Source organism: Meriones unguiculatus, chromosome X, assembly GCF_030254825.1.
Source record: "Meriones unguiculatus strain TT.TT164.6M chromosome X, Bangor_MerUng_6.1, whole genome shotgun sequence".
Lineage (NCBI taxonomy): Eukaryota > Metazoa > Chordata > Mammalia > Rodentia > Muridae > Meriones > Meriones unguiculatus.
Genome location: NC_083369.1, coordinates 26407330 through 26432030, shown reverse-complemented (window position 1 = coordinate 26432030; position 24701 = coordinate 26407330). Strand labels below are relative to the sequence as shown.

General features: G+C 40.1%; 1 protein-coding gene and 1 long non-coding RNA gene across 3 annotated transcripts in view; one reads left to right on the top strand and one right to left on the bottom strand.

Annotated features, from left to right (window-relative positions):
* The window catches only part of LOC110544427 (transcription initiation factor TFIID subunit 1-like), a 62536-nt gene that overhangs the window by 32064 nt on the left and 5771 nt on the right, over positions 1–24701 (bottom strand). Inside the window, exons 5-25 of one of the 2 annotated variants that reach the window (XM_060375038.1) lie at positions 24067–24308; positions 22296–22514; positions 21667–21885; positions 20550–20757; positions 17161–17337; positions 16154–16281; positions 15954–16061; positions 15686–15859; positions 15060–15233; positions 14468–14572; positions 9835–10035; positions 9560–9701; positions 9092–9222; positions 7683–7763; positions 6243–6392; positions 5966–6085; positions 5550–5725; positions 4135–4313; positions 3640–3856; positions 2974–3139; positions 2597–2808 (exon numbers count right to left, since the gene is read on the bottom strand). In XM_060375038.1, the coding sequence (XP_060231021.1) occupies positions 2597–2808; positions 2974–3139; positions 3640–3856; positions 4135–4313; positions 5550–5725; positions 5966–6085; positions 6243–6392; positions 7683–7763; positions 9092–9222; positions 9560–9701; positions 9835–10035; positions 14468–14572; positions 15060–15233; positions 15686–15859; positions 15954–16061; positions 16154–16281; positions 17161–17337; positions 20550–20757; positions 21667–21885; positions 22296–22514; positions 24067–24308 (3529 nt within the window). The remainder of the gene's footprint in view (positions 1–2596; positions 2809–2973; positions 3140–3639; positions 3857–4134; positions 4314–5549; positions 5726–5965; positions 6086–6242; positions 6393–7682; positions 7764–9091; positions 9223–9559; positions 9702–9834; positions 10036–14467; positions 14573–15059; positions 15234–15685; positions 15860–15953; positions 16062–16153; positions 16282–17160; positions 17338–20549; positions 20758–21666; positions 21886–22295; positions 22515–24066; positions 24309–24701) is intronic. The other variant, XM_060375039.1, reaches the window with a different exon arrangement.
* Positions 5996–8672, top strand: LOC132650070 (uncharacterized). Its single transcript, XR_009588430.1, has 3 exons — positions 5996–6124; positions 7730–7809; positions 8403–8672. It is a non-coding gene; the product is annotated as an uncharacterized LOC132650070 (long non-coding RNA).

Below are 24701 nucleotides of genomic sequence, written 5' to 3'. Positions count from 1 at the left end.
CTAGACTTTAGTTTTGACACAAGGTCTCACTAAGTAGCCAAGGCTGATTGATTTTCTAAAGTTAGCATGTAATGTAGTGGGTTTCATTGTGACATTTTATACACATATGTCACTTTACTTTGTTCTCATTCACTCCTTCCACACTAGCTACCCTCATCCCCTAATTCTTACTGGCTCCCTAAGTCTCCTCCAGTAGTTTTCATTGTTGATGTTGTTAATAATGGTATAGTAATTCTGAAACAATTTTGTACATATAAGTCAGAAAGAGGAGACGAACATATTGATGTTGAAACTCAGAAAAGACATAAATATGAAATTGGATGATAGCTATAAAGGGAATTAATGTATTACAATGAAGTTACAATTTTAAAAAAAAAATTCACTTATTAGTTCTGTACCTTAAAAAGCCCCCAAACAAGGATAATCCAGATCTTGGATTCCTTTTTCTGTTTGTTTTTTAAGATTTACTTTTTGTTATTTTTAACTATGTGTAGGAGGAATGTATGTCTCCATATGGGTATGTGTCCATGAGCACAGGAGCCTGCAGAGGACAAAGGCATTGGATCTCCTGGAGCTGGAATTATAGATGGCTGTGAGCCACCTGGTATGGGTGCTAGGATCTTGTCTTGGGTCTTCTAAATAGAATCAAGTGCTCTTAATTGCTTAGCCATCTCTCCAGCCCTATTTTTTTGTTTGTTTAAGGTTTTCTGAGTCAAGAGTTCTACCATATAACCCAGGCTGTCTTCACAGTTGTAAGCCCTTCTCCTCTGCCTCCCATGTGCTAGGATGACAGGCATGCACCACAATGCCCATCAAGACATTGGTTTCTAAATACTATTTGCTAATAAAAGGAGACTGGACACCTCAGATAAACGGTCAATTCTAGGTCTGAAACAAGGATGGCTTTTTAACAAATTGTACCAGAAAGCAATGATTTCTCAACGATTTATAGGATCATTTCAAAACCACAGATTTGAGGGGCCTGAGAGTTGTCTCAGCAGCTAGTGTTTACAGCTCTTTCAAAGAACCTGAGTTCAGTTCCCAGCATCTATATGGTGGCTCTCACAATGATCTATAGTTCTACTTACAGGGGAATCCAACTCTCTCTTCTGGCCTCTGTGGACAACAGGCATTTGTGTCATGTACATACATACAGAAAAAATACTAATAAAATGAAAATAAAAGTTTTTTAAAAACCAGGGGATTTAGCTTAAATGAGCCAAATGGAGAAATGATTAATATAGTTAAATATATAAAGGAAGCACTTCAGAATTCATAGTAATATATTAAAATAGAAAGGATGAAGCTTCCCTTATCAAAAAAAGAAAAAGCTAAAGTAGAGGAAAACTAGAATTAGAAAAGTCACCACATTACAAGTCCCAATAAAATACCTTCACAAGGGGCTGTAGAGATGGCTCAGAGGTTAAGAGCACAGGCTGCTCTTCCAAATGGTCCTGAGTTCAATTCCCAGCAACCATATGGTGTCTCACAACTATCTATAATAAAATCTAGTGCCCTCTTCTGGCATGCAGGCTTACATGGAGGCAAAACACTGAATATGTAATTAATAAATAAACTCTAAAAACTGTAACTTCAAAATCATCATCAGTGATACCAAAACCAGTAAAGGTACTAAGGTTGGAACATCCTCATAAGTGCAAAAAGAAATCTACAACTTTCCAACATTATCTGAGGATTACTACTTTAAGAAAATGATCAGGAGGTCTAGAGACACAGACCAGTGGTAGAATACTTGCCTAGCGAATGCAAGGACCTAGGTTCAATCCCCAGCCTCAGACAGAAAGATGATCAAAATGGTGGGAAAACCTGACATTATGTGCTCGCCAATGTGGTAAGTACATAATATCAACCAGGTAGTCTAGTCAAAAATAATTAATGAGTGTCCAATAAGTGGAAAATAAGGTTGGTATTAATTACTCCCTTGGAATCACTCATACTCTTGATTTTTCACATTCTAAAAATATATCTTTGTTCTTCTAAAAGTGTGAGGTCAGCAATGGTAATTTAGCAAAAACTTTAAAAATGTGTGCAAGTGTCCAAGACAGTGATAGAACACTTACTTTTACCTTCTGTGCCTACCAGTACCACCACCCCCCCACACACACAAAGAAAAACAAAACAGAACACAAAAGTCCTTTGGTAAGGGTACTTGTATAAATGCTAAAACTAGCCAGGCTTGGTGGCACATCTTTAATCGTAGGACTGCAGAGGCAGAGGCAGGTAGATGTCTGGGTTCAAAGAGAGCATGGTGTACAGAGTCAGTTCCAGGACAGCCAGGGCTACGTACAGACCCTGTATAGAAAACAAAACAAAAACAAAAATAAAAACCAAAAACCAGAAAACAAACAAACAAACAAAAACCCTAAGACTCAGAAAACATAGCATGTACACAGGCAAGCAGTAAATGCGAATGATCACGTAGTTTTCATTACCTGCAAAAATTACCAGTGATAATCCGAAGTTCCCGTAACTCCTGGTTCCACTTGAAAGAACACATCATATTTACACCTACCAACCACCATCATCAACCTTGAACAGATCTCTGCTACAGCACTTCCTGCCTGCTACCCCTTACCTCTCAATGAGCTGTTTTCCCAAAACGATCTTGGTCCCTTCAACCTTTATAAGTTCTTCATTATCATTATGAATGACTGTCTTTTCCAGCTCCTCCTCCTGTTCTTCTGTCATGGCGACAGGGTTAGAAGGTGGAGCATTTGTTTGATAATAAAGGGGGCAGAATTTATTTGTCCTCATGTGCCCAATGGCACCACATGCTCCACATTTCAGCTGCAACAGAAAAAAAAATCAACATTTTAGAAGTAAACAGGGTAAAACATGTCAAAATTAAGAAGAAATATTTACACAGCAGGAGGGAAACAAGAAGAGACATCATTTGCAGGATAATGTATGGAGACAGGGTTTCTCAGTGTAGCCCTGACTTACTCTACTTACTTTTAAGTCAGGACGTTCCTTCATTTTTTTGGGCTTTTTCTCCGGAGGACCCTTCAGCTTCTCCTTTTCCTGGTTCCGTTTAAGTCTCCTCAATTGCTCTTGAATCCTTCGACGTTCTTTTCGCATCTCTTCTCGATGTTGCTCATCAAAAAGAGCAAATTTTCGACTAAAGAACAGAAAAAAATACAGCACCATAAGCAACCTAAATTAAGATGACTGTCCTGAAAGCTCCCATCTCAGAATATAAGTAATTCACCTAGGCTGCAGTGAGATAAACTTCATCTTCCTTGCTAGTCAGTCCCCCACGTGTATAAAGAGTAACATTTCTCAGTCAAAGCCCTGAATAATCGTTTAGGTTTTGCTGTTGATTTTGAGACAATGTTTTGCAACCCAGCCTGGTCTAGAATCCGTGCTCCTTCTGTTGAATCCCCCATTATAAACATGATTTTTGCAAAGCCAAACCGCCACAATCCAGAGATAGCACACATGGTTATTTTCCCAGAGATTTGGCTCTGTTCAAATCCAAAGATCTAAAGGCAAGAAGGTCCTGATGTATAGCAGGTTTGAGGGATAACAGTGTGTATTCCTATCACTACAGCTCACACACATACTGTGTCTCCACCATCATTTTCCCTTCCACACTCAAAAGCAGCACATCAAACTTACATGAATTCTTCATCTTTTGTGGTCCGTATGCGCATATAAGCATCAATAACTGCTGGTTTTCGGACTGTCTCACAACGAACATATTCTTTCCCCTCTTCATCTCGAAATGTTCGATAAATTTTGAGACAGCGGCCAGTGGCAGAAGAGTTAAGGCTAGTCACCGAAGGTGTATCATCATCTCTCTGATTGTTTCCTGCTGCTGCTGAGCCTGCTGCTGCTAGGTTAAAAAGATTTTATTTCAAAATGGCCACTTCTTGGGGTTGAATGGAGACCACAAAACTACGGTTCTACTAAAAACAGAGTTGCTACTAGCTACAAGAACACACACCGTGGTCTGCTCCCACAGACTGCAGTCCAGTTAGTAAAAATGTCACCACCTCATCTACAGGTTTCTCTATACTCATTCCCTACTTTGTCTCCAGCTTGGACTCAGTTATAGCCTGCAGGTACCCAAGCTCCATTTTTGATCCTTTTCTTGTCTGAGCAGCCCCTCACCCAGTAGCATCCGCTGGAGTTCCTTCCGTTCCTGCTCCTCCTGCTCCCGAGATAGCTGAGAGCTTGTTTTCTTGTTCTGCAGCATGTGCTCTATGTTCTTTCCCATTTCCTCAAAGTCACTGTCTTCAGCTGAGCTGCTGTCTGTGTCTGTGGATAAGACTTCAGTTGATGACAAAACCCTGGCAAGAGAGGAAAAATATTAAAGATCAGCGGGAAATACGAATGTACAAAGAAGGAGGATTTAGTAGAAAACTGAGAATTCAACCTTAAAATGATATACTCAGAATGGGTATATCCCCAAAGACATGGAACCCATAACAGAAAAACTACGTCTTTCTAGACAATTCCCAGATTGGCAAAATTGCAGTAACTTTTTCAGAATTCCTGGAGAAGAGCTGGCACACAGGCCATTTTTGTTTATTTTCTTGAAAGAGACTCTCACTGTTTGCTCTGTCTCTCACCCCAAACCCAAGCATGCCTTAAATTGTTTATCCTTCCTGCCTCTGCCTCCCAAGCACTGCTCAGCTCTCCAGCACACCACAACATTTACATTCACGGATCATTTTAATAGCACATTACTATTCTTTCATAACTAAGTCACTAATTCACCACACTCAAAACAATTAGGCCCAGCTCAAGTAGGCCACAGGAACTGTCACAGCACCAAGAGCTCAAGCTTAGCATTTCCTGACATTCAACATAGTTGCTAAATTACTTTGAAAAGAGCAGGTTCAGCAGGTGTGGTGGCACATTCCTTTAATCCCAGAACTCAGGAGGCAAAGGCAAGTTGACTGCCAAAGGCTTGAAACCAATATGGGTTACCTGGCAAGTCCCTATCTCCAAAACAAACAAACAAAAAAAAACAACCAAAAACAAAAACAACACACTTTTAAGACAAAGTTGGCATGGTGCATGCCTTTAAACCCCAGAACTCAGGAGGCAAAAAGCCAGGTAATGGGTCAGCTGGGTCTCCATAGTGAATTCCAGGGCAGCCAGAATTAAATAGTGAATCCTTATCTTTAAAAACATTATCAGGTACTCTGGCAGTATTATTACAGACAGTGTGTGATATTTCAGATGCCCAACACTACCTTGTTATATTTTTTAGGTGACATCTTCATTATACAGCATCTGGTAGAGAATGAATACCTGTGGCCCAGAATTTAGGAGATAGATACAGGAGGATCACCAAACGTTTGAGGCCAGCCTATCCTACATAGCAGGAGGTTCCAGATCAGCAGGGCTACACAATAAGACCTCATCCCAAAATGGAAACGTAGTCCTTGGGATCTGGAGACAGGGTTTAGTGATAAAGTATTTGTCTTGCATATACAAGACCATTAGTTCAAAACAAAACATGCCCAGGGAACCTCCCCTTTCCACCTTAAACTTTCTACACTACTGAATCAGCATACTTGTTCTGTAGGTCAAAGATGCGCTGACATTCCTCTTTGTAACGCTCTTGATGCTCAGCCATAGAAAACCTTGATCCACGGGCAAATTTGCTCATGGGGCCCTCTCCAGAGCGAGCCTGTTCTGTTGACACTGTGCGTACTACATCAATAACTTCCCAGCGGGACAACTTTTTAATCTGAGAAAAACACAGAGCTTCACATAAGTAAGTCATTCAGGGATGTAAAAGGACACAGCAGTGCCACAGTTAGAAACATAGACAAGAACACAAAACCTAAATGAAGTTTAGAAACTTTTGGTCAAGTATGTAGGAGATCTACCCCATGTATAAACCCCAGATGATCCTGTACAACACCTTCCTAACCTTTTTGTCTCTATACAAAGACTCTTACTCAGAGTTTCCCTCATCTACACTCACCTCCTCCTCAGGCACACCAAATTTACGAAGAAGTTGCTTGGCGTTTTTCAGAGACAGGCGACGAAGGTCTGCATCTGTTCCCGTGACTGTCTTTTTCACTGGCTGAGGCTCCTTATCATCCTATCTCAAACAAAACAAGTGAAAATGTGAAGCTGAACAGTAAGTGTTTATGCCGTTTTGGCAAATGAAGCAATCCCAAGCCCTCCACTCTAATCATCTCTATTGCCCAAACCTCCTTCCTTCCCCTTTTGATTTCTAGAAATCCAAAGACTCTCACCTTCTGCTGTGTTGGTTTGTTTGGAATCTTCACATAGGAGAACCCTTCACCACAGCCAGTGGGATCTGCTACTCCAGTCACCTCCAGGAGACATTTGCCCTTCATGGCAGCAATGAAAGCCCTTGTAGTATTCCAAGGAGCAGTACGAACCTGAGATAAAGAAAAAGAGTCTCAGGGTTCTGGGAAACACTGCTTCATGCCTGGCCACTACCTAAAACAGGTAGAATAATTACCCTGAACAGATTCACATTTCTTGAATTATCAAAATATGAAATCTAGCAGCCATCCAACACTCAGCTCTCTTCTCTGGTACTTAAATCATGGTATTAAATAGAGTCTGAGTGCAACCAGGATAAGAACTATGTGGAACAGTGACGTTCTTCAGTCCATTATGACTAGGAATTCCGTTCATAGTGTTGTACCCACATTCATGATGCTCAGTTAGAAGAACAACTGCATTGTTGTTAATCCAATCGTTCAAATGGCTTCCTTATTCTTATTTACTTATTTGTAGGGTCTCTACCCCAAGTTGGCCTGAAACTCTGTATTAGAGATCAACCTAGAATATCTGATCCTCCTGCTTCCAGAGTGCTAGGATTACAGATGTGAGCTATCTCACCAGCCCCAAACCTTTTTAGAAGAGATAATGAGAAGTAGTAATAAAAGTGGGTACTGAGGGCCAGAGAGATGGCTCAGTGATTAAAAGCATTCGCTGTACAGTCATAAGGACTGGATATTGGATCCAAGAACCCACATAACAAGCCTCATGTCCTCAAAAGCCCGTAACTACAGCTTTAAAGGAGCTATATGATCCCCTCTTTTGGATCATGTACACAGGCACACACACTTAAATAAATCTTTAAACGTCTTCTTTGAATTAAGAAAAATCAAGAGCCAGGAGTAGGGAGTGGTAAACACCTTTAATCCCAGCACTTGGGAGCCAAAGAAACGCAGATCTTTGTGAATCCTAGGCCAGTCAGTTCTACACACTGAGTTTCAAAACAACAAGGATGACATAAAGAGACCCTGTTGCAAGAAAAAAAGAAAGAACGAAAGAGAGACAGAGACAGACACAGACACACAGAGACAGAGAAAAATAGGGGCTCAAGAGATGTCTTAGAGGTTAAGAAAACTTGTTCTTTCAGAGGACCTGGGTTCTGTTCCCAATGCCCAAGTCAGGTAGGTTACAACCAACTCCACCCACAGAGAAACCACTGTCTCTGGTCTTCCATAGGCACCTACATTCACTTACTTGTATGCACATACCCACACACAGACACACATACATACAATTAAAAATAAAAAAGTGTTTCTGGGCATGGTGGTGTGTCTGCACTCTCCACAGTGTTGGGAAACAGTGATAGGAAGATATAAAGTTTCAGGCCAGACTGTGTAACAAAGCAAGATTCTGTCTTAGGAAAACACATAGTAAAGTCCTACTTCATCATCAATCTTCATCTGGAAATCTTCTTCATTTTCTTCCTCAGGAGCAAAGAAGGACTTCTCTCCATAGCCAGCATCCTGAAAGAGGACAATTCTACGTATGAAGTCAACGGAAAAACACAAGGTTTTTTGGATTTGTTTTGTTTCATGTGTTTGCCTGAAAACAGTTTTACTAAATATCAAATATATTAAAAACCAGACTATCTTGTACATGGAAAATGGATTCTGTAATTGCTAATTTTACCATTATGTACCCTTGAGATCCTTGAGCTACTAGAAGATATGCCAAATTCCAAGGAATTTTGACACACTGGGGATATAGTTCAGAGATATAATGATTGCCTGGCATGTGCAAGGCACTGAGTTCCAACAACAAGTTTGGTTCTTTTTGAGAATCTTATTTTAAATAATTCATTTTTATTTATGTGAATTGGTATTTTACCTGCATATGTGTCTGTGTGTCTGTGTTGGATCTCTGGAACTGTTGAGTTATAGACAGTTGTGAGCTGCCATGTGGGTGCTGGGAATAGAACCTGGGTCCTCTGGAAGAGCAGCAACTGCTCTTAACCACTGAACCATCTCTTCATCCCCCATACAAAAAGTTTTTAAGGAACTTATGTGGACATGTGGATAGCTGGGGCCCATTGAAAAAGCAAACAAACTAAAATCCTAACTACAGAATTTTTCAGTTGTACTTTTTCTGTTTTGGCTTTGTAGTTGTCTCAATGAAAATGGCCTCCATAGGCTCAGAGGGAGTGGCACTCCTGGGAGATGTGGCCTTGTAGAGTAGGTGTGACCTTGTTGGAAGAAGTGTGTCAGTGCAAATGGGCTTTGAGGTCTCAAATGCACCATGTCACACTCTCTTCCTGCTGCCTGCCAACCTGGATGTAGAACTTCTGGACACCTCTTTAGCACCATGTCTGCCTGCCTGTTATCATGCTTCCTGTCATGATGATAATGGACTAAACCTCTGAAACTGTAAGCCAACCCCAGGTAAATGTTTTCCTTTATAAGACTAACCATGGTCGTGGTGTCTCTTCACAGCAACAGAAACCCTAACTAAGACAGACTCATATGCTGTGCATCTCTAAACCATACTTCCAGCTCTCATCTACCAGGAAATCTGAAAAGACCTTTCCCTGCTTGTTTTACAAAAGAGATACAACTCATTTGAATGAGCTGATCATTTCTAAGACAAGGCACTATGACTTAAGTCCCTCAATGAGCCTCACATTGACGTTTACATACACTGTATGTTTCCTTAGAATCTATGGTGAGAGAAAGTACCTCATACAGTTTAAATTGTTGACTAACTGGAAATAATCTAGTAACTATCATCTCTACAGTATTCTATCTCTCTGAAAACAAATATGGACATAAGCAGTCCCTAAGAAGAAGAGGCTCACCTTTAGTCTCTGCTCTGCAGCTATCATGCTATAATAAGCACAGCACTGTTCTGGGGATACCATAGCTCTGATCTCCTCTTCCGTTGGTAAACGAAAATCAGACTTCAGCACCCACCAGTTTGAATCCATCCCTGGAAAAGATACAGGGAAACTGTTCTGAATTCTAAACACCCAAAAGCAATAGTATAGTAAACAGACACTGAACCAACTACTGCCCTAGATATGACTAGTCAACAAATGCCTTGCTGCAAGGATTCTTACATCTTCTGCAGGACATGGACTTTATTAGTAACCAATTATCATCAAATTATCATAAAAGCAATCAGTCCTCTAGTTACAAGATTTGGTACCTTCTCGGTTTAACAGCCATCAATTTCTATTCTATTAGTTATCATTTCTTTTAACTGAAAGTTGTAATACTTTGGGATTATGAGCGCATCAGAGAAGACAAGTAGTCACACTGATGACCTGTACGTTTGAAGTCAGCACAGAGCTTTAGCCTCTTCCGGATGCTGCTTTCTGAATGCGACGGAAAGGCTTTCTTTATATCTTCCATCCGGATCCTCCGTGGCCTATCTTTACTCTTCCAAAAGAGGCGATAAATGAAAACCTGTCCAATGAACCAAAAATATTTTCCTAGATAAAGGATAAATGTCCTCACCAGGGTCCCTTCCCCAAACTAAGCTCAGATGTGTTTTCATTTTTCTATTAGCATGAGCATCTTAGAATAATTCTAACCTTACCTGCAGAAAGTCTCGGATGTGTGTATTGGCCCTTTTGGAGTTAGGACCAGGAACTTCAAACAAAGGACACTGCTGGCCCACCACAAAAATATCCACTAGTTCTCGAATATAGTAGCCCTGCCTTGTTCGAATGATCAGGAAGTCAGTCTCTGGCATCTTATGAAGATAAATTGGAGCACGAAAAAGGTTGTTCTCAAAAGCCTAATGAAAGCAAACCAAAAGTCATTCACAGAGAAGCTCTAGAAAATTCAGCCATCTATTGAAAAAAGAAAGAATTTACTTCATTCTATATCTTTGATAAAGTCCATGCAATAAAATTAGCAAATTATATGGAATATAAAAAACAAGATCACTTTTAGAATCTAACAGATAAAAAGAAAGAAAAACTTCAACTATACAGCAAAGGAATGGCAATGTATCCTCGAAATCCAGCATTCAGGATGGGGGAGGCAGGGGATTAAGGCCATCCTGGGCTACATAGTAAGTTCCAGGCCAACCTGAGCTATGGCAGGAGATTGTCTCTCAAGAAAAAAGTGACTCAAAGCCTGGCATAATGGTATATTATATAATGCCAGACTTTGTTAAGAAAAGCAAGATTAGGATTCAAGGCCATCTTTGACTACATAGTAAATTTGAGACCAGTCTGGTTGCATGAAGAAACCCCTCCCACACAAAAAAGACAAAAAAATGGAGCTGAGACATGGCTCAGTGGGTAAAGTGCTTGATGTACAAGTATGAGAACATGAGTTTACATCCCCAGCAGTTACATAAAAAAGCTGAGCACAGAGGCATAAGCCTATTATCCCAAAGAAGAAGAACAGTGGAGACAAGAAGATCCTATGAACCTGCTAGCCTAGGCAGAACTGTGAACTCTGGGATCTATGAGAGATGATAAAATAAGGTACAGAGTAATACAGGAAGACAACAAACATTGACATGTGGCTCTGACTTACACACACACACACACACACACACACACACACACACACACACATTAATGGTACTGGAGGAAAGGTGTTACAACACATAGCCATAATCCTAGCACTTGCAAAGCAGAAGCAAGAGGATCAGGAGTTCAAGGTCATCCATGATGGCTACATAGCAAGTATATGAGAGAGTTCTTGATAGAAACAGTTTAGATTCAGAACAAACAGCCTTTAAGAGTCATTGTATGAAGTCACACAAGTCAAAGTTTCTGAGCTTAAGTTTTCTTAGCTGCACAGTGCAGGACACTTAAAATGTCTATATTCCATAGGTCTGCTTTGAAGAGCTTTATAATTAACGTTCTAATAGTCTCCTAATCTACAGTCTCACACACAAGAGGTGATGACAAAATAATTTCGAAGGATCTGGTCTTACAGAAGCCCAGAGAGGCTCAAAAAAAAGGCAATTCTCCTGCATCACTCAGACTGTTGAGTATTAGGACTACAAGCATGCTACCATCATACCTGGCTTCAGATTTTTCTTATAAATTAGTTAATTAATTAAAAAAAATCAATGAAGTGAAGTATGTATGCTAAGAGGACACAACAAACAAAACACAGAAGTGCAGTTACACAGAAATATTTGAGATAAAAGTAGAAGCTAGATAGGGATCAACTGTTATAGGCTTTGAATCAAGAGAGGTATCTCCCACCACCAAAAAGTCCTAAGAGAGGTAGAGAGAGGGCTAAGCAGTTAAAAGCGAGTGCTGCTCTGTTCTGAGACCTGGAGTTCTAATCTCATCATCCATATCCGACAGCTCACAAATACCCATAATTTTAGATACAAGGAATCAGACACATCCTCTTCTATCTCCACAGGTGAACTCACATGCATGCATACCCAAATAATAATTTTTAGTTTTTTGAAAAACAGGATTTCTATGTGTAACAGCCCTGGCTGTAGACCATGCTGGCCTCAAACTCAGGGATCCACCTGCCTCTGCCTTCAGAAAGATGGGATTAAAGTTGTGATCACCACCCCACAGCTTAAAAGTAAATTCTTTTAAAATCCTAATAATGAGTGTTGGAGGGATTGCTCAGGGATTAAGAGCACTTGCTGATTTTCCAGAGGACCCAAGTTCAATTTCCAAAACCCACACGGCGGCTCACAACTTTATCTAACTTTAGTTCCAAGTGATCTAATGTCCTCACACAGATACAACAATACAGAATTAAAACAAAACAAAAAAAAAAAAAAAAAAAAAAAAAAAAAAAAAAAACGGTTTTTAAAAATCCTAATAATGAACTCTAAAAAAGAAAGACTTTTATATTGGTGAAAATTTTAAATTCCTTTTTTTGGTGGGGTGGTTTTGAGACAGTTTCTGTGTGTAGTCCTGGCTATCCTGGAACTAGCTCTGTAGACCAGACTGGCCTCCAACTCAGAGATACACCTGCCTCTGCCACTTAAGTGCTGGCACTTAAGGCATGAGCCACCACCACCTGAACGAGAAAATAAATTCTAATCATTCATTGTGGATAGAATTACCAAAGATAGTAAATAATCTTACAATTTTAATTACATTTTTCATTTATTTACATTGTCCATGTGTGTGTAAATGTACACAAGAGAGCACATGTATGTTAACAGAGTATAAGCCAAGTGGACAACTTGCATGAGTCAATTCTCTCTTTGCACCATGTAAATCCTAGTATATCATGGTACTGTATCACAGCAACAGAAATCTTAAGACAGAAACAGGCACCAGGATCATAAGCTATGGCTGTGACATACCTGACTATGTGTTTTTTGGAGGATTGTAAAAGGAGTTTGGAACATTGGACTGGGAAAGCTCCTGAGCGCTCAGTCTAAGCAGCTGTTCTATGGAAACTCTGAAGATAATGCAGAGGACAGTGCAGATGATGGGGACATGGCTTCTCAAGTTTTAGACAGAAGTTTACAAATCCTTCAAAGACTATCAGGACCATTTGTGTGATATTTTGAAGAACCACAAAAGGGAAAGATCCAGCTGACCACTGCATGCACATGTACACATGTACACACACACACACACACACACACACACACACACACACACACTATAAAAATAAGCTGGGCATGGTAGTGTTGTTACACACCTATAATCCCAGCACTTGGGAAGTATTCGAAAATGCATCATGAGTTCAAGCCCAGCCTGTGCTCATAAAGACTCCCATCCCCTTCTCCTCTTCCTCCTCCTCCTCCCCTGCTGCCTCCTCCTTTTTCTCTTCTTCTTCTGCTTTTTTTTTTTCAATATAGTTTTTCTATGTAGCCTTGGGTGTCCTGGACTCACTTTGCAGACCAGGCTGGCCTTGAACTCAGAGATCCACGTACTTCTGCCTCCCTGAGTGCTAGGATTACAGGGGTGTGCCACTCACAGGAAAGAAAAAAAAATAAAAGAGCCATCAAGGGCTGTAAAAATGGCTCAGAGGTTAAGAGCACTGACTGTTCTTCCAAAGGTCTTGAGTTCAGTTCCCAGCAACCACATGGTGGCTCACCTGTAGTGAGATTTAGCACCCTCTTCTGGTGCGCAGGCACATATGAAGGCAGAATAATAAATTAAATAATAAATTATAAATAATAAATTAAAAATTTATTATTTATAAATTTTTAATTTATAAATAATATAATAATAAATTAAAATTTTTAATGTATAAATAATAAATTAAAAATTTTTTTAAAAAAAGAGACATCAATAAGTGACAGGAGGTAACAGTGCTAAGACAGCCACCAAACCTAAACCTGAATTCAATTCTCAAGACCAGCATAGTAGAACGACATGATAGACTCTTGCAAGCTGTACTCCAACTTCCATCACACACACACACACACACACACACACACACACACACACACGCACACAGTATAAAAAGAAAACAAACTATAAATGTACTCAATAAAGGAGATGGTTTGGTTAAAAACCAACAAGAAACCTCAAAGAAAAGTACAATAAGAGGACAGCCAACAATAATCAGAATCTCCTGAAAGAGGCTAAAGGTGTGATTCTGTAGTAGAACATTTACTTTTCATACAAAAGGCTCTAGGTTTAATCCTCTATCACTACTACAAAGAGTCCTATATACCAGACTGCCTTCAAACTTGCTACATAGCCAGGGATGACCTTGAACTTCTGATCTTCCTGCCCTTTATGTCCAGTGGATTATACTATTCTTTTATTTTTACTTCTTTTTAAAATTTTATAAATGTGTATGGGTGTTTTGCCTTCATCCATGTCTGTGCACCACAAGGATGAAGTACCCATGGAGACTAGAAGAAGGTTCGGATCTCCCGAAACTAGACTTAAAGATGTTTCTGAGCTGCTGTGTAGGTGCTGGGTAATCAAACTCAGTACTCTGGAAGAGAAGCCAGTGTTCTTAACTGCTGAGTCACCTCTCCAGACCCCTCCCCTTTTCTGAGGTAGGGTCTTACTACACAGCCCTGGATAACCAGGAACTCAATAGGTAGACCACACTGGTCTCAAATTCTGCCTCTCAAGGGCTGAGATTAATGGTGTACACCACCACACCCACCATCACTCCTAGTGGATCACACTTCCTTATACCTAATACATGAACAGTATTTCAATCAAACAAAATTGTTTCTTCTGGGGGCAAACTTGCTCCTCATCTGTGAATTTCTTTAGGACAAAATAAAGACAGGAAAGAATTGTCACCTGCAGTAACTGGCCAGGATGAAGAGAGCCCAGGAAAGGAGATGTGTGGCAATAAACAGTTTCTCCATATTTGCAGTCTGGGGCTCCAGGATCTTTTCCAGGTTTCTAGGAGAAACATAGCGAACTCAGTTAGACTCACAGAATAAAACTAATAAACATAGATATAATATTCCAAGAGGGTAGCATTTGCTATTAACAAGAGATACCACTCCGTTCTCCCAAGAAATGTGCAGGGAAAAATACATGGTCACAGATTATCACCACAAACCTATTTAGTTATATTGATAACAAAAATTTCAGGGCTTGGAGAGATGGCTCCATGGTTAAGAACACTTGTTGTTCTTACAGACGACCCAGGTTTCGATCTCAGCACTCATGTGATGGCTTATTGCCATCCACAATTCCAGTTCCAGGGGACCTGACACACTCTTCTGGACTCCAAAGACACCAGACACACATATGTAGTGCACAAACATACATTTGTGAGGCAAAACACTCATGCACATAAAATTTTAAAAAAAAATTGAGTATTTTTTAAAACATACACCAACAAAAATAATAATAATAATAAATTATTTGAGTACAGTCTCACTCGTTTATAGTAGTTTTTAATCTTGGTTGCCATGCCAACTTGCATCATTAATGGTCCATTTTCCTCACTGTATTCTGCAAGAATGAGGTCTCCATCTTTGCCTGTGAGATCCTGAGGTGTGCGCATAAAAAACATCTCTCCACCACCTGAGGCTTGCCTCTCTTGTTCTCTCATCTGTCCAGAATGAAGACAATACAGACTATTTCCCACAGGAAGATACACTACACACATTGTTATCATCCAATCTGAGACAAAACCAAAACATTCTTTGCATATCATTTTTTTCAATTTCATTGTGAAAACTCTCAAAGATATCACTAAAATTGAAAGACTAGTACTCTGAATATCTCTTAACTCACTACTTGTTTAAACTACTTGTTTCCCCCATTTATCTGTAAATTTTCTACACATTTTAGTAAACCAGTTTTGAAAGCTGCAACAAGTTAGCCTTCAGTACAACCATATATATCTACTAAGAATAAGGTCATTCTTCTGAATAACCAAAATAAAACTGTATTACATCTGAGAAAACAATTCCCTAATATAATCTAATATCCAGTATAGTCCCCCAATTTGCACCTCACTTATCTTAAAGACCTTTTCTTCTAACCAGGAGTCAATTATACCTTTGCCTTCTTCTTGATGTGCTTCAGCAAAGGCTGGACTGAGTGTGGTCCTGGCTGAGATAGTGCCCCAAAGGAGTACTTTTTCAGAGGTGGGCGATGGAACTGCCGGAGTTTCATGGGTCCCATGTGGGTGGGAAAGAAGGGCTGCCGTAATTCTACAGCTGGAATTGAGTGCTACACAGGAAGCAGAAGAGTTAAAAGCAAATACCTCCTCCTTCCCAGGCAATATCTACCCATATCCTCCATCAAACAAAGCAGCTATTTGTACCTGAATGATATTCCCTCCAAAAGTCCCTCGAAGACCTTGTTGCTTGGGATAGTAATACTCATCATTGGAGAGATTCCATGGATCTTTCATTTCTGGCTGAGACATGTTCTAATGGCAGATCAAATAAGCATCATCAGACTACCCTTTCCTAATACCTTTCTTTGTTCTTCTACACACCAAGTCCTTTTCTTTTCACCAACCTGCTGTGGCTCTTCCTTGATGACTCCTGTTTTTCCTAAGAGAATTCGACTCTTCTTCAGAGATGATTCTTTCTTATTCTCCTTGGAAGGGGAATCAGAAGTAGCTTCTTCCTTCTCATCAGGAATCTCTGAGGATATAACAAGAATTGACTTTGGAATTATTATCCCTAAAAGCTCATTTTCTTTCCTCCTCTTCCTTGCTATCCCTAAAGGCTCACTTTCTTTCTGTCCTCCTCTTCTTTCTCCTCTTCTTCTTCCCTTCTTCCTAGCCCCTCCTCCCCACCCCTCAGTGGAATACTAAGGATTGTAACAGTAAGTTATTACACAGGCTAGGCAAAGATTCTACAACTGAGCTGTATCTCCAGCCCTCTTGACATCTTTTTGCATTAGTTTTAAACAGAATCTTACTATGTTGCCAAAGCTGCCCTGGAACACACTCTGTAGCCTTGAACTTAGAGTCTTCTTGCCTTGGCCTCCTAAGTAACTGGGATCCATGCTACCAGGTCCAGCTAAAATTCACCTTTCCCACTGATTTTTTGGAGTTTCTAAGTAGATATCTCACTTCACTTCCAGACTACTTTTACTTGCTAATTTGTTTCAGCTAAACTAGATGTCTGATGTCTTTTGTTTGTTTGGTTGGTTTTGAGACAGTTCATCTGTGAAGTCCTGGCTGTCCTGGAACTCACTATGTAGACCAGGCTGGCCTCAAACTCAGAGATCCACCTGCCTCCTCCTCCCAAGTGCTGGGATTTTAGGTGTTTGCCACCACTGCCCAACTATGCCTGATGATGTCTTAAAAGATATAACTGTCAACATTTCTGTATGGGTTTTTCCTAAACAATACTCAAACACTAGACACTGACAGCTGCAACTCTGCTTTTTAAAAATCATCGCCTAACAGTTCCTAGTTTTTGCCTTCTCTAACATTTTTATTTCCTCTTGCCCTTTGACATTAATTTAGTACGATGTCAAAGATAAGTGAACACTGGCTTCTGCCACCAACATACCCAAAATCAAGTTGTCATCATTGGGATCAAGTGTCAAGACAGGAGGCTCCAAAATCCTAGGCATGGCCTGAGCATCCCAAATGATATTATCCTCCCAACGTCCATACACCAGATCTTCATTATCAATGGGGAAAATGGAGTACCAAGGTTTATCATCATCCAATGTGGCTGCAAAACCTGGCCAAAACAAGAAGACAAAACAGTTGACAGACAGAACAGTTAACAAACAAAACACTAATGCTCCTTTCAGTCATGATCCTATCAAACAAAGAAAAAGAACTAATTAGTGCAGTTATTCATATAACATTCAAAAGGAATCTACTAGAGTTCATGTATATCTCACCAGACAGAAACCATTGCTGACAAAATGTCCATTACAATAGTGTTATAATAGTTAAAACTTAAACAGCCTTCTTACTATGGGACTAGCCAAATAATTATGGTGAGAGGCTAGAGAGATGGCTCAGCAGTTAATAGCACAAGCTACTATTCCAGAGGACCGAGGTTCAATTTCCAACACCCACATGGTAGCATACAATGCTTACTCCGGATTCAGGGGATCTGACACCCTCACACAGACACACATGCAGGCAAAACTCCAATGCACAAAAATAAAAATAAATGAAATAATAAAAAATTATGGTGATAAATACTGACTTTAAACTATATTAGCAAATAAAGCAATTATTGGTAACTAAGGAAAATGCATTTCTAAGAACATTATGCGTAAAACACAAATACTATGCACTCAGGAGACTGAGATAATGATTGTGAACTTGAGGGGTGACTGGCTACACATCAAGATCTTGTTATCAATAATAGTATGTACTTGACTTGGGTGTGGAAGCCCTCTCCTCTAATCCTACAGTTTGGGAAGCAGGGACAGAGGGAGGCCAGCAAGTGATTCGCAGCAAGACTTTGTCTCAAACACAGAGAAAGAGAGAAAGTAAAAATGCAGATGCAGTGGTTCATGCCTATTATCCCATTATCCTGGGAAGCAAAGACAGGTAGATCTCTGTGAGTTAGAGGCCAGCCTGGTCTACAGAGTGAGTTCCAGGATAGCCATACCTACACAAAGAAACCCTGTCTCATAAAATCAAAAAGAAAAAAGTAAAAATACTATGTAATTTACTTGGGTGCGGTAGCATTCTCATTTAATCCTAGAACTTGAGAAACAGAGACAGGGGGAAGGCAGCCAGCAATGTACAGAGAGACTTTGTCTCAAGAAACTATGCAACCCATAAAGTATTTAACTAGAACTGAAGAGCAACAGCTTTTCATACAATTTTAAAATTTAAGGCATTTTTAGGTAGGGGGTGGTGGCACACACCTTTAATCCCAGCATTTGGGAAGCAGAGGCAGTAAATCTCTGAGTTCAAGGCCAGCTTTTTCTACAAACTATAAAGACAGCCAGGGATATAGAAAGAAATCCTGTCTCAAAAAAAAAAAAAAAAAACCAAAACGAAATTATGGGTTTTGTTTTGTTTTTCGAGACAGGGTTTCTCTGTGGAATAGTCCTGGAAAGTACAGCATTTTTTGAGTTGGCTGTGGTAGTATGTATGTATAATCAAGAGGTAGAGTTCCAGGACAGCCTGAGTTACATACAGTAATACTATCTCAAAAAAAAAAAAAAATATATATATATATATATATAATACATGGTTGGGTGGCAGTGTGTGGTCTGATTTGTAACTGGGTAATTCCAGAGTAACTGAGAAAGTGTGGAGAATACAGAATATAAAGAAAACTGAAGAAACTAAAGGGACCATTGCAAATGTTTTAGAATATTTTTAGTCAGAGTTTTGCTTACACAGTTCTACGTTTTTCATTTTTAGAAATGGAATATCAAATATCATGTTTCAAATCTTGTTTTCTTTACATTTTAAATGTTTTGTGGAATTTATTGTTAGCACATGTACTCAAGAGTCTAAAATAGAAGGATTAACTTTCAGTTCAAGGTAAGCCTGAAGTACATGCATGGCAAGTACTAGGCCAGCAAGGGATACAGAGTGAAATCCTGTCTCAGAAATCCAAAAAATAAAGGTTACTTTTTAATATGTCCCTCTGACCTCAGTGTTTGTCAAAGAATTATCAAGATCACCAAGAAAAATTTAGAGATTGATAAGGACATGTTTAAAAGTGCTGTCAAGTCTGACTAACAGTTTTGACATAGCTAAGATGGAGATATTTAAAACCATTTTTCTTCCAAAATTTCATAAATAATCAATGTTTCCCATGTCACTAACATTTATATACACAACTTTGAAAACTTACAAATAAAATTATGTTAAGAGAAAATCAACAAGTCATAGAGTCACACATCTTTAATCCCAGCACTAGGGAGGCGACGGCATGCAGATCTCTAAGTTTCAGGCCAGCCAGAACTACACAGTGAGAACCTGTCTCAAAAACAACAAACAACCAAAAAAAAAAAAACAAGAGAAAAACCCACAATATATATGGTGGGATGTGGTGGCTTACATGTGTAATCCCAGCATTTGTGAGGCTGCGATAGAAAGACTCCGGCAAATCTGATGCTAACCTGGGATACAAGATAGGCAAGACCCTGTCTCCAAAAACACTACCACTCAGGAGACAGGATGGATCTCTGAGTTCCAGGTCAGCTTGGTCTATATAGCAACCCTATCAAGAACAAATAAAAACAAAACAACAAAACAGCATTATAACACTGACTCACACCAGGAGTGGCAACAAACTCCCGTAATTGTAGTACTTGGAAGCTTGAATACGAAAGATGGTGAGGGTAAGGACAGCCCGGGCTACACAGTGAGCTCCAAGTCAGCTTCAGGTACAAACCAAGACCTTGTCTCAACATCAATCAAGTAACTAAGCATATATACACAGAAAACAAAACATCAAAAAGTTAATATAATCTTTGGAATATCAGAAATTTCCTTTCTGATTCTGTTTTCATGCTGTTAAGCACACTTTGTGTGTGTGTGTGCACGCTCACTCCCACGTGCACACACATGGACACTCATGGGGACTGGTGGAAGGCCGGTTTTGTTTGTTTGGTTGGCTTTTGGGTGCAGGGTTTCTCTGTATAGCCCTGGCTATCCCAGAACTCACTCTGTAGGCCAGAATGGCCTCAAACTCTCAGAGATCAACCTGCCTCTGTCTCCCTAGTGCTGGGATTAAAGGCTTACACCAGCAACTGCCCAGCTAAGCACTGTATTTATTTTAACCTGGTAGAGAAAAAAATTATAAAATGATAAATTGCCTATATGAACAATTTCTTTCTTTTAAATCAAGGATGAGATTTAAAGCATTTCACTATCCCTCAGCAGCCTAAAAGAGAGTAACTAGGATTAGTTATGATGAATGAGATGAAGAACTGTGTGCTAGGTACTGCCAGCACAGAGACACACCTTGCTGAACATTGTAAGCCATAGCATTCCTAGTCATACTGGAAGGAAGCCAGCCTGCCAAACTTGCACGCTGAGGTTTTGTTCCTTTGTGCTTCACATCCTCCCCATCCCAGATGATATCATCTTCCCAATGTAGTTGTGTCACCATTAGGAAGTTTTCATCTGCCAGAAGATCAGCACCTTTGCTTTCCTCAGGTTTTCTTAATTTCTGTACAAGTAGAAAGAATAATGAATCAACCAGTACTGGTCAAAGTCCACAATGCAGAGCCTAAATGATTCATGAGATATCTCAAGTGGTGCTTTTCCAGGCTTAGTGTCCAATACCTGCAATCCTAACACTTGGAAGACTGACAGGAGAATTCCAAGTTTGAGGTCATCGCAGGATACACAGTGAAAACCTGTTTCAACATCTGTACAAAGTCCCAATTTATTTCTAATATCAGAGATCAGACCTCTACTCTCGCCTGATGTGTCTAAAACAAAAAGGGGGAACTGTAGAGAGCTGCGGAATGCTATGCCTTAAAGATGGAACTGGTTTCCGCCTTCCACCTTCCCGATGGTGAGTGCTCTCTGTCACGAACAACTCCACATTTGGCTAAGGCCGAGGATCTGGCTTGCTTCCATGTATGTGGACCTATCTGCATTGCCCCCGTGGCACGCCTGGGTTGGCTACCCAGAGGCTATTTAAGCTGTGGGCTGGCTTTCCCCGGGGTCCGAGGATTGTTCAATGTTCCTGAATAAACTGCATTGAAAAAAAAAAAAAAAGAAAGAAAACCTGTTTCAAAAGCAAAGTATTGAGAACGTAGCCCCGCGGTAGTGATTACACAGCATGTGCAAGACCTTGGAATCAATCTCCAGCAAGGGAAAAAATTGATGTTTTACTTGTGCAAATTACCTGATACTGAAAAAGTATCTGTCCTCTCTCTAACTCCTACTTTGGAACAACACGATTTCAAAAACAGAATCCTTAACATAGGGACTAGTTATAAGATGATGTGTCCTACTAAGTAAATCTACTACTAAAGATTCTACCCAAGAAGTTCCCAGCTGAGAAGTTTGTAAAAATGATAGAACCCGAAGCACACTGATTCCTCTCTCATATACCAGAGTTGATTACCTTCACCAGGTCGCATTTCGTTGTAGGTTCATGTTCAGTCTTCCTTATTTTGAAGCCATAGTCAAACCCACTGCCATCTTCAGGGACTCCTAGCATATCGTACCACAACCGGGCAGGTCCATAACGCCATTCTGCCACTCTTGGTTTGGTATCCATCACTTTATTGGTGTCTCCAGTTGACTGGGAAAACTTGGATTCCACAGGAGCCATCATTGTGATCTGTAACAGAGTCAAAGATGTAGAGTTGGGGTTCCCTGTACCAAATGACCTAAGGCTACAGAGAATTAACAATTATAAGGTGACTTAAGAGAACCATAAGGATGATTCCTGAACAGTAATTTTAACCTGATGTTAGACTATGAAAAAACAGAGGTACATCATGGCATGCTCTGTCCATGAGTCATAGCTTTGCATTCAGCAATGTATCACCCTTACCCTGCATTGACCTACTCACTAAATACTGTCCATTAGAACAGGGAAGGTGAGACCAGTGGATTTAACTCATAATTAATCATTGAAAATTAGCGAAGAACTCTTCATGCTAAAGTGTTAGTTCCAACTTTGACATAAACTAGAGAGCTTTCTATGTGTCCCCTTGTACACTTTAAACCCATGTCTACTTTGCCTACTTCATCATCAGAGAGACATTGCTCTGGTGGGGGAGGTGGAGCATAGTCATAGTTCCACAGAGATTTCTGGTTGACTTCTAATTCTCCTGAGCACTCCTCCTGGGTCTGCTCTTCCTGTATTATAAGTTCACGGTGCTTCTTTTTCCTCTTTCTCCGAGCACTCCTCCAAACAGATGGGACATTCTTCCCTGGTCCAAAAAGCCGTAAAAAGCGTAACACCTAGAACACAGAATATACTAGTATGTCAGAGATACAGTATCTGAAAAATTCTCAGTTGATCTATTCAGTTGCAATAAAGAAAATGAAGGAACTCTAAGTTAAGACCACAAAAGTGCTGTCCCTGAATAGAATAATTTCTTCTTTTTCTTTTTCCTTTTGAGGGGAGGGTGATACTGGAATTTAAACCTAGGGATTTGCATTCAACCACTGAGCTACATTCCCAATCCTTAACTTTGTTTTGTTTGTTTGTTTGTTTGTTTGTTTTGAGACAGGTTCTCCCTGTGCAATGTTGACCTGGAACTTTCTATGTAGAACATGCTGGCCTCAGACTCAGAGATCTACTTGCCTCTACCTGTGTTTAAAGGCATACACCACCATCCCTGACTAGTCTTCATTTTCTTGAGACAGGGTCTCACTAAGCTGCCCAGGTTGCTCTTGAACTAACTCTGAAGCCCAGGAAGCCTTGAATTCATGATCCTCCTGTCTTAGCTCCCTAGTTGCTGGGGTCAAAGTTCTACACTTCTAGGTTTGACATGATGGTCTGAGAGAATGGTCCCCACAGACACATATTGTATTCCCAGTTAGTGAAACTGTTCCCACAGACTCATGTTGTATTCCCAGTTAGTGAAACTGTTTGGGAAGGATTAAAGGATATGGCATTATTGGAGAAGGTGTGTCACTGGGGGTGGGCTTTGAGGTTTCAAAGTCCAGGCCAAACCCAGTCTCAAGCTCTCTCTGCCTGCAGATCCAAACATAAGCTCTCAGCTACTGCTTAGATGCCACTGTGCTCCCTGCCATAATGTTCATGGACTAACCCTCTGAAACTGGAAGCATCCAATCAAAGCCTTCCTTTATATGTTGCACTGGTCATCATGTCTCTTCACGGCAATAGAACAATAACTATGACACTTGGTCTACTTTTTGTTCTAAACGGAAATTTATTTTTTTAGCCATGAATTGATGTGTGTGTGAGTGTCTGCAGGTGTACATGCATACAGGTTTGGAGGTCAGGAACAAGTATCTAGAGTTGGTTCTCTCTGATCAATTTCTGGATTGCTGGGGAGACCCTTAAGTGCCTTTAACCAATGAATCATCTCAACAGCCGCTAACTGGACAACTTTGTTGTTGTTGTTTGAGACAGGGCTCTTTACACTGCCTTGGCTGTTCTGGAACTCACTATGTAGACCAAACTGGCCTACAACTCACAGAGACCCACCTGCCTCTACCTCTCAAGTTGGGATTAAAGGCATTCATGATAACCTTTGGCAAGAGGACAGTATTTTTTGTTTTCTTTTCTTTTTTGTTGGTGTATTTTGTTTTGTTTTTTAACAGGAAAGTTTTTAATGTAAACATTCTAAGCCCCATTTCCCATGAATACATACAACTTCACAAATGACCTAATACAGCATAAAAAGTTCCTACATAAACAATTATCTGCCACTAAATAAGGATATCATTAACTCTCAAGCACTGTATATTCAGCATTATAACAACAGAACTTGGAATCTGGAAAAAGTCAGTTTTCATTATGGACATTCCCCATGCAAAGTACCTTTCCAGGCCTAAATTCTGGAAAAAGTTCTGTGACATTTGGCAACAGCTTGGTGGCATCATGTTGCATAATCCCAGCCAATGGTAACGTCAGCTTTCCATCCTTAGATTCTGCCTGTGTTGTTTCCTGAGCTCCCATCTCAGATTCTGAGTCAGAGGAACTACTGAAATCCACTTTCTCTGAGGCCAAAGAGGAAGGGGCAATGATGGAAGGCAAGATAATGCCTTCTCCATCTTCAGACACTGCAAAAGGAAGAGAAACCCCTTTGGTATGGAACTGTGAAAACATTTCCTCAAATTCAGCCAACAACCCCTTCTAAGATACTATGCATGGCCCTGTGCAGGGGATATAACTCCAAGCAATCACACTGCTAGTATGTAGGCCAGAAAACTCATCCAACTTGTTATTTCCCGCCATCCCCAACTCACCTTGGACCTGAAACCCTAGGGTTGTGATGAGAGAAAACAAGTACAATCACTACATTTACTACTTTCCATAAATGACCAAGACTGTGCCCAATATTGTGATTAATAGCAAAATTATATTAATACTTCACATTAATCAGGCCCTGTTATGTTCAGTTCAGAGATCTATAGGATGGAGAATATCGAAAGCCCACAGAATATCAGAAAATG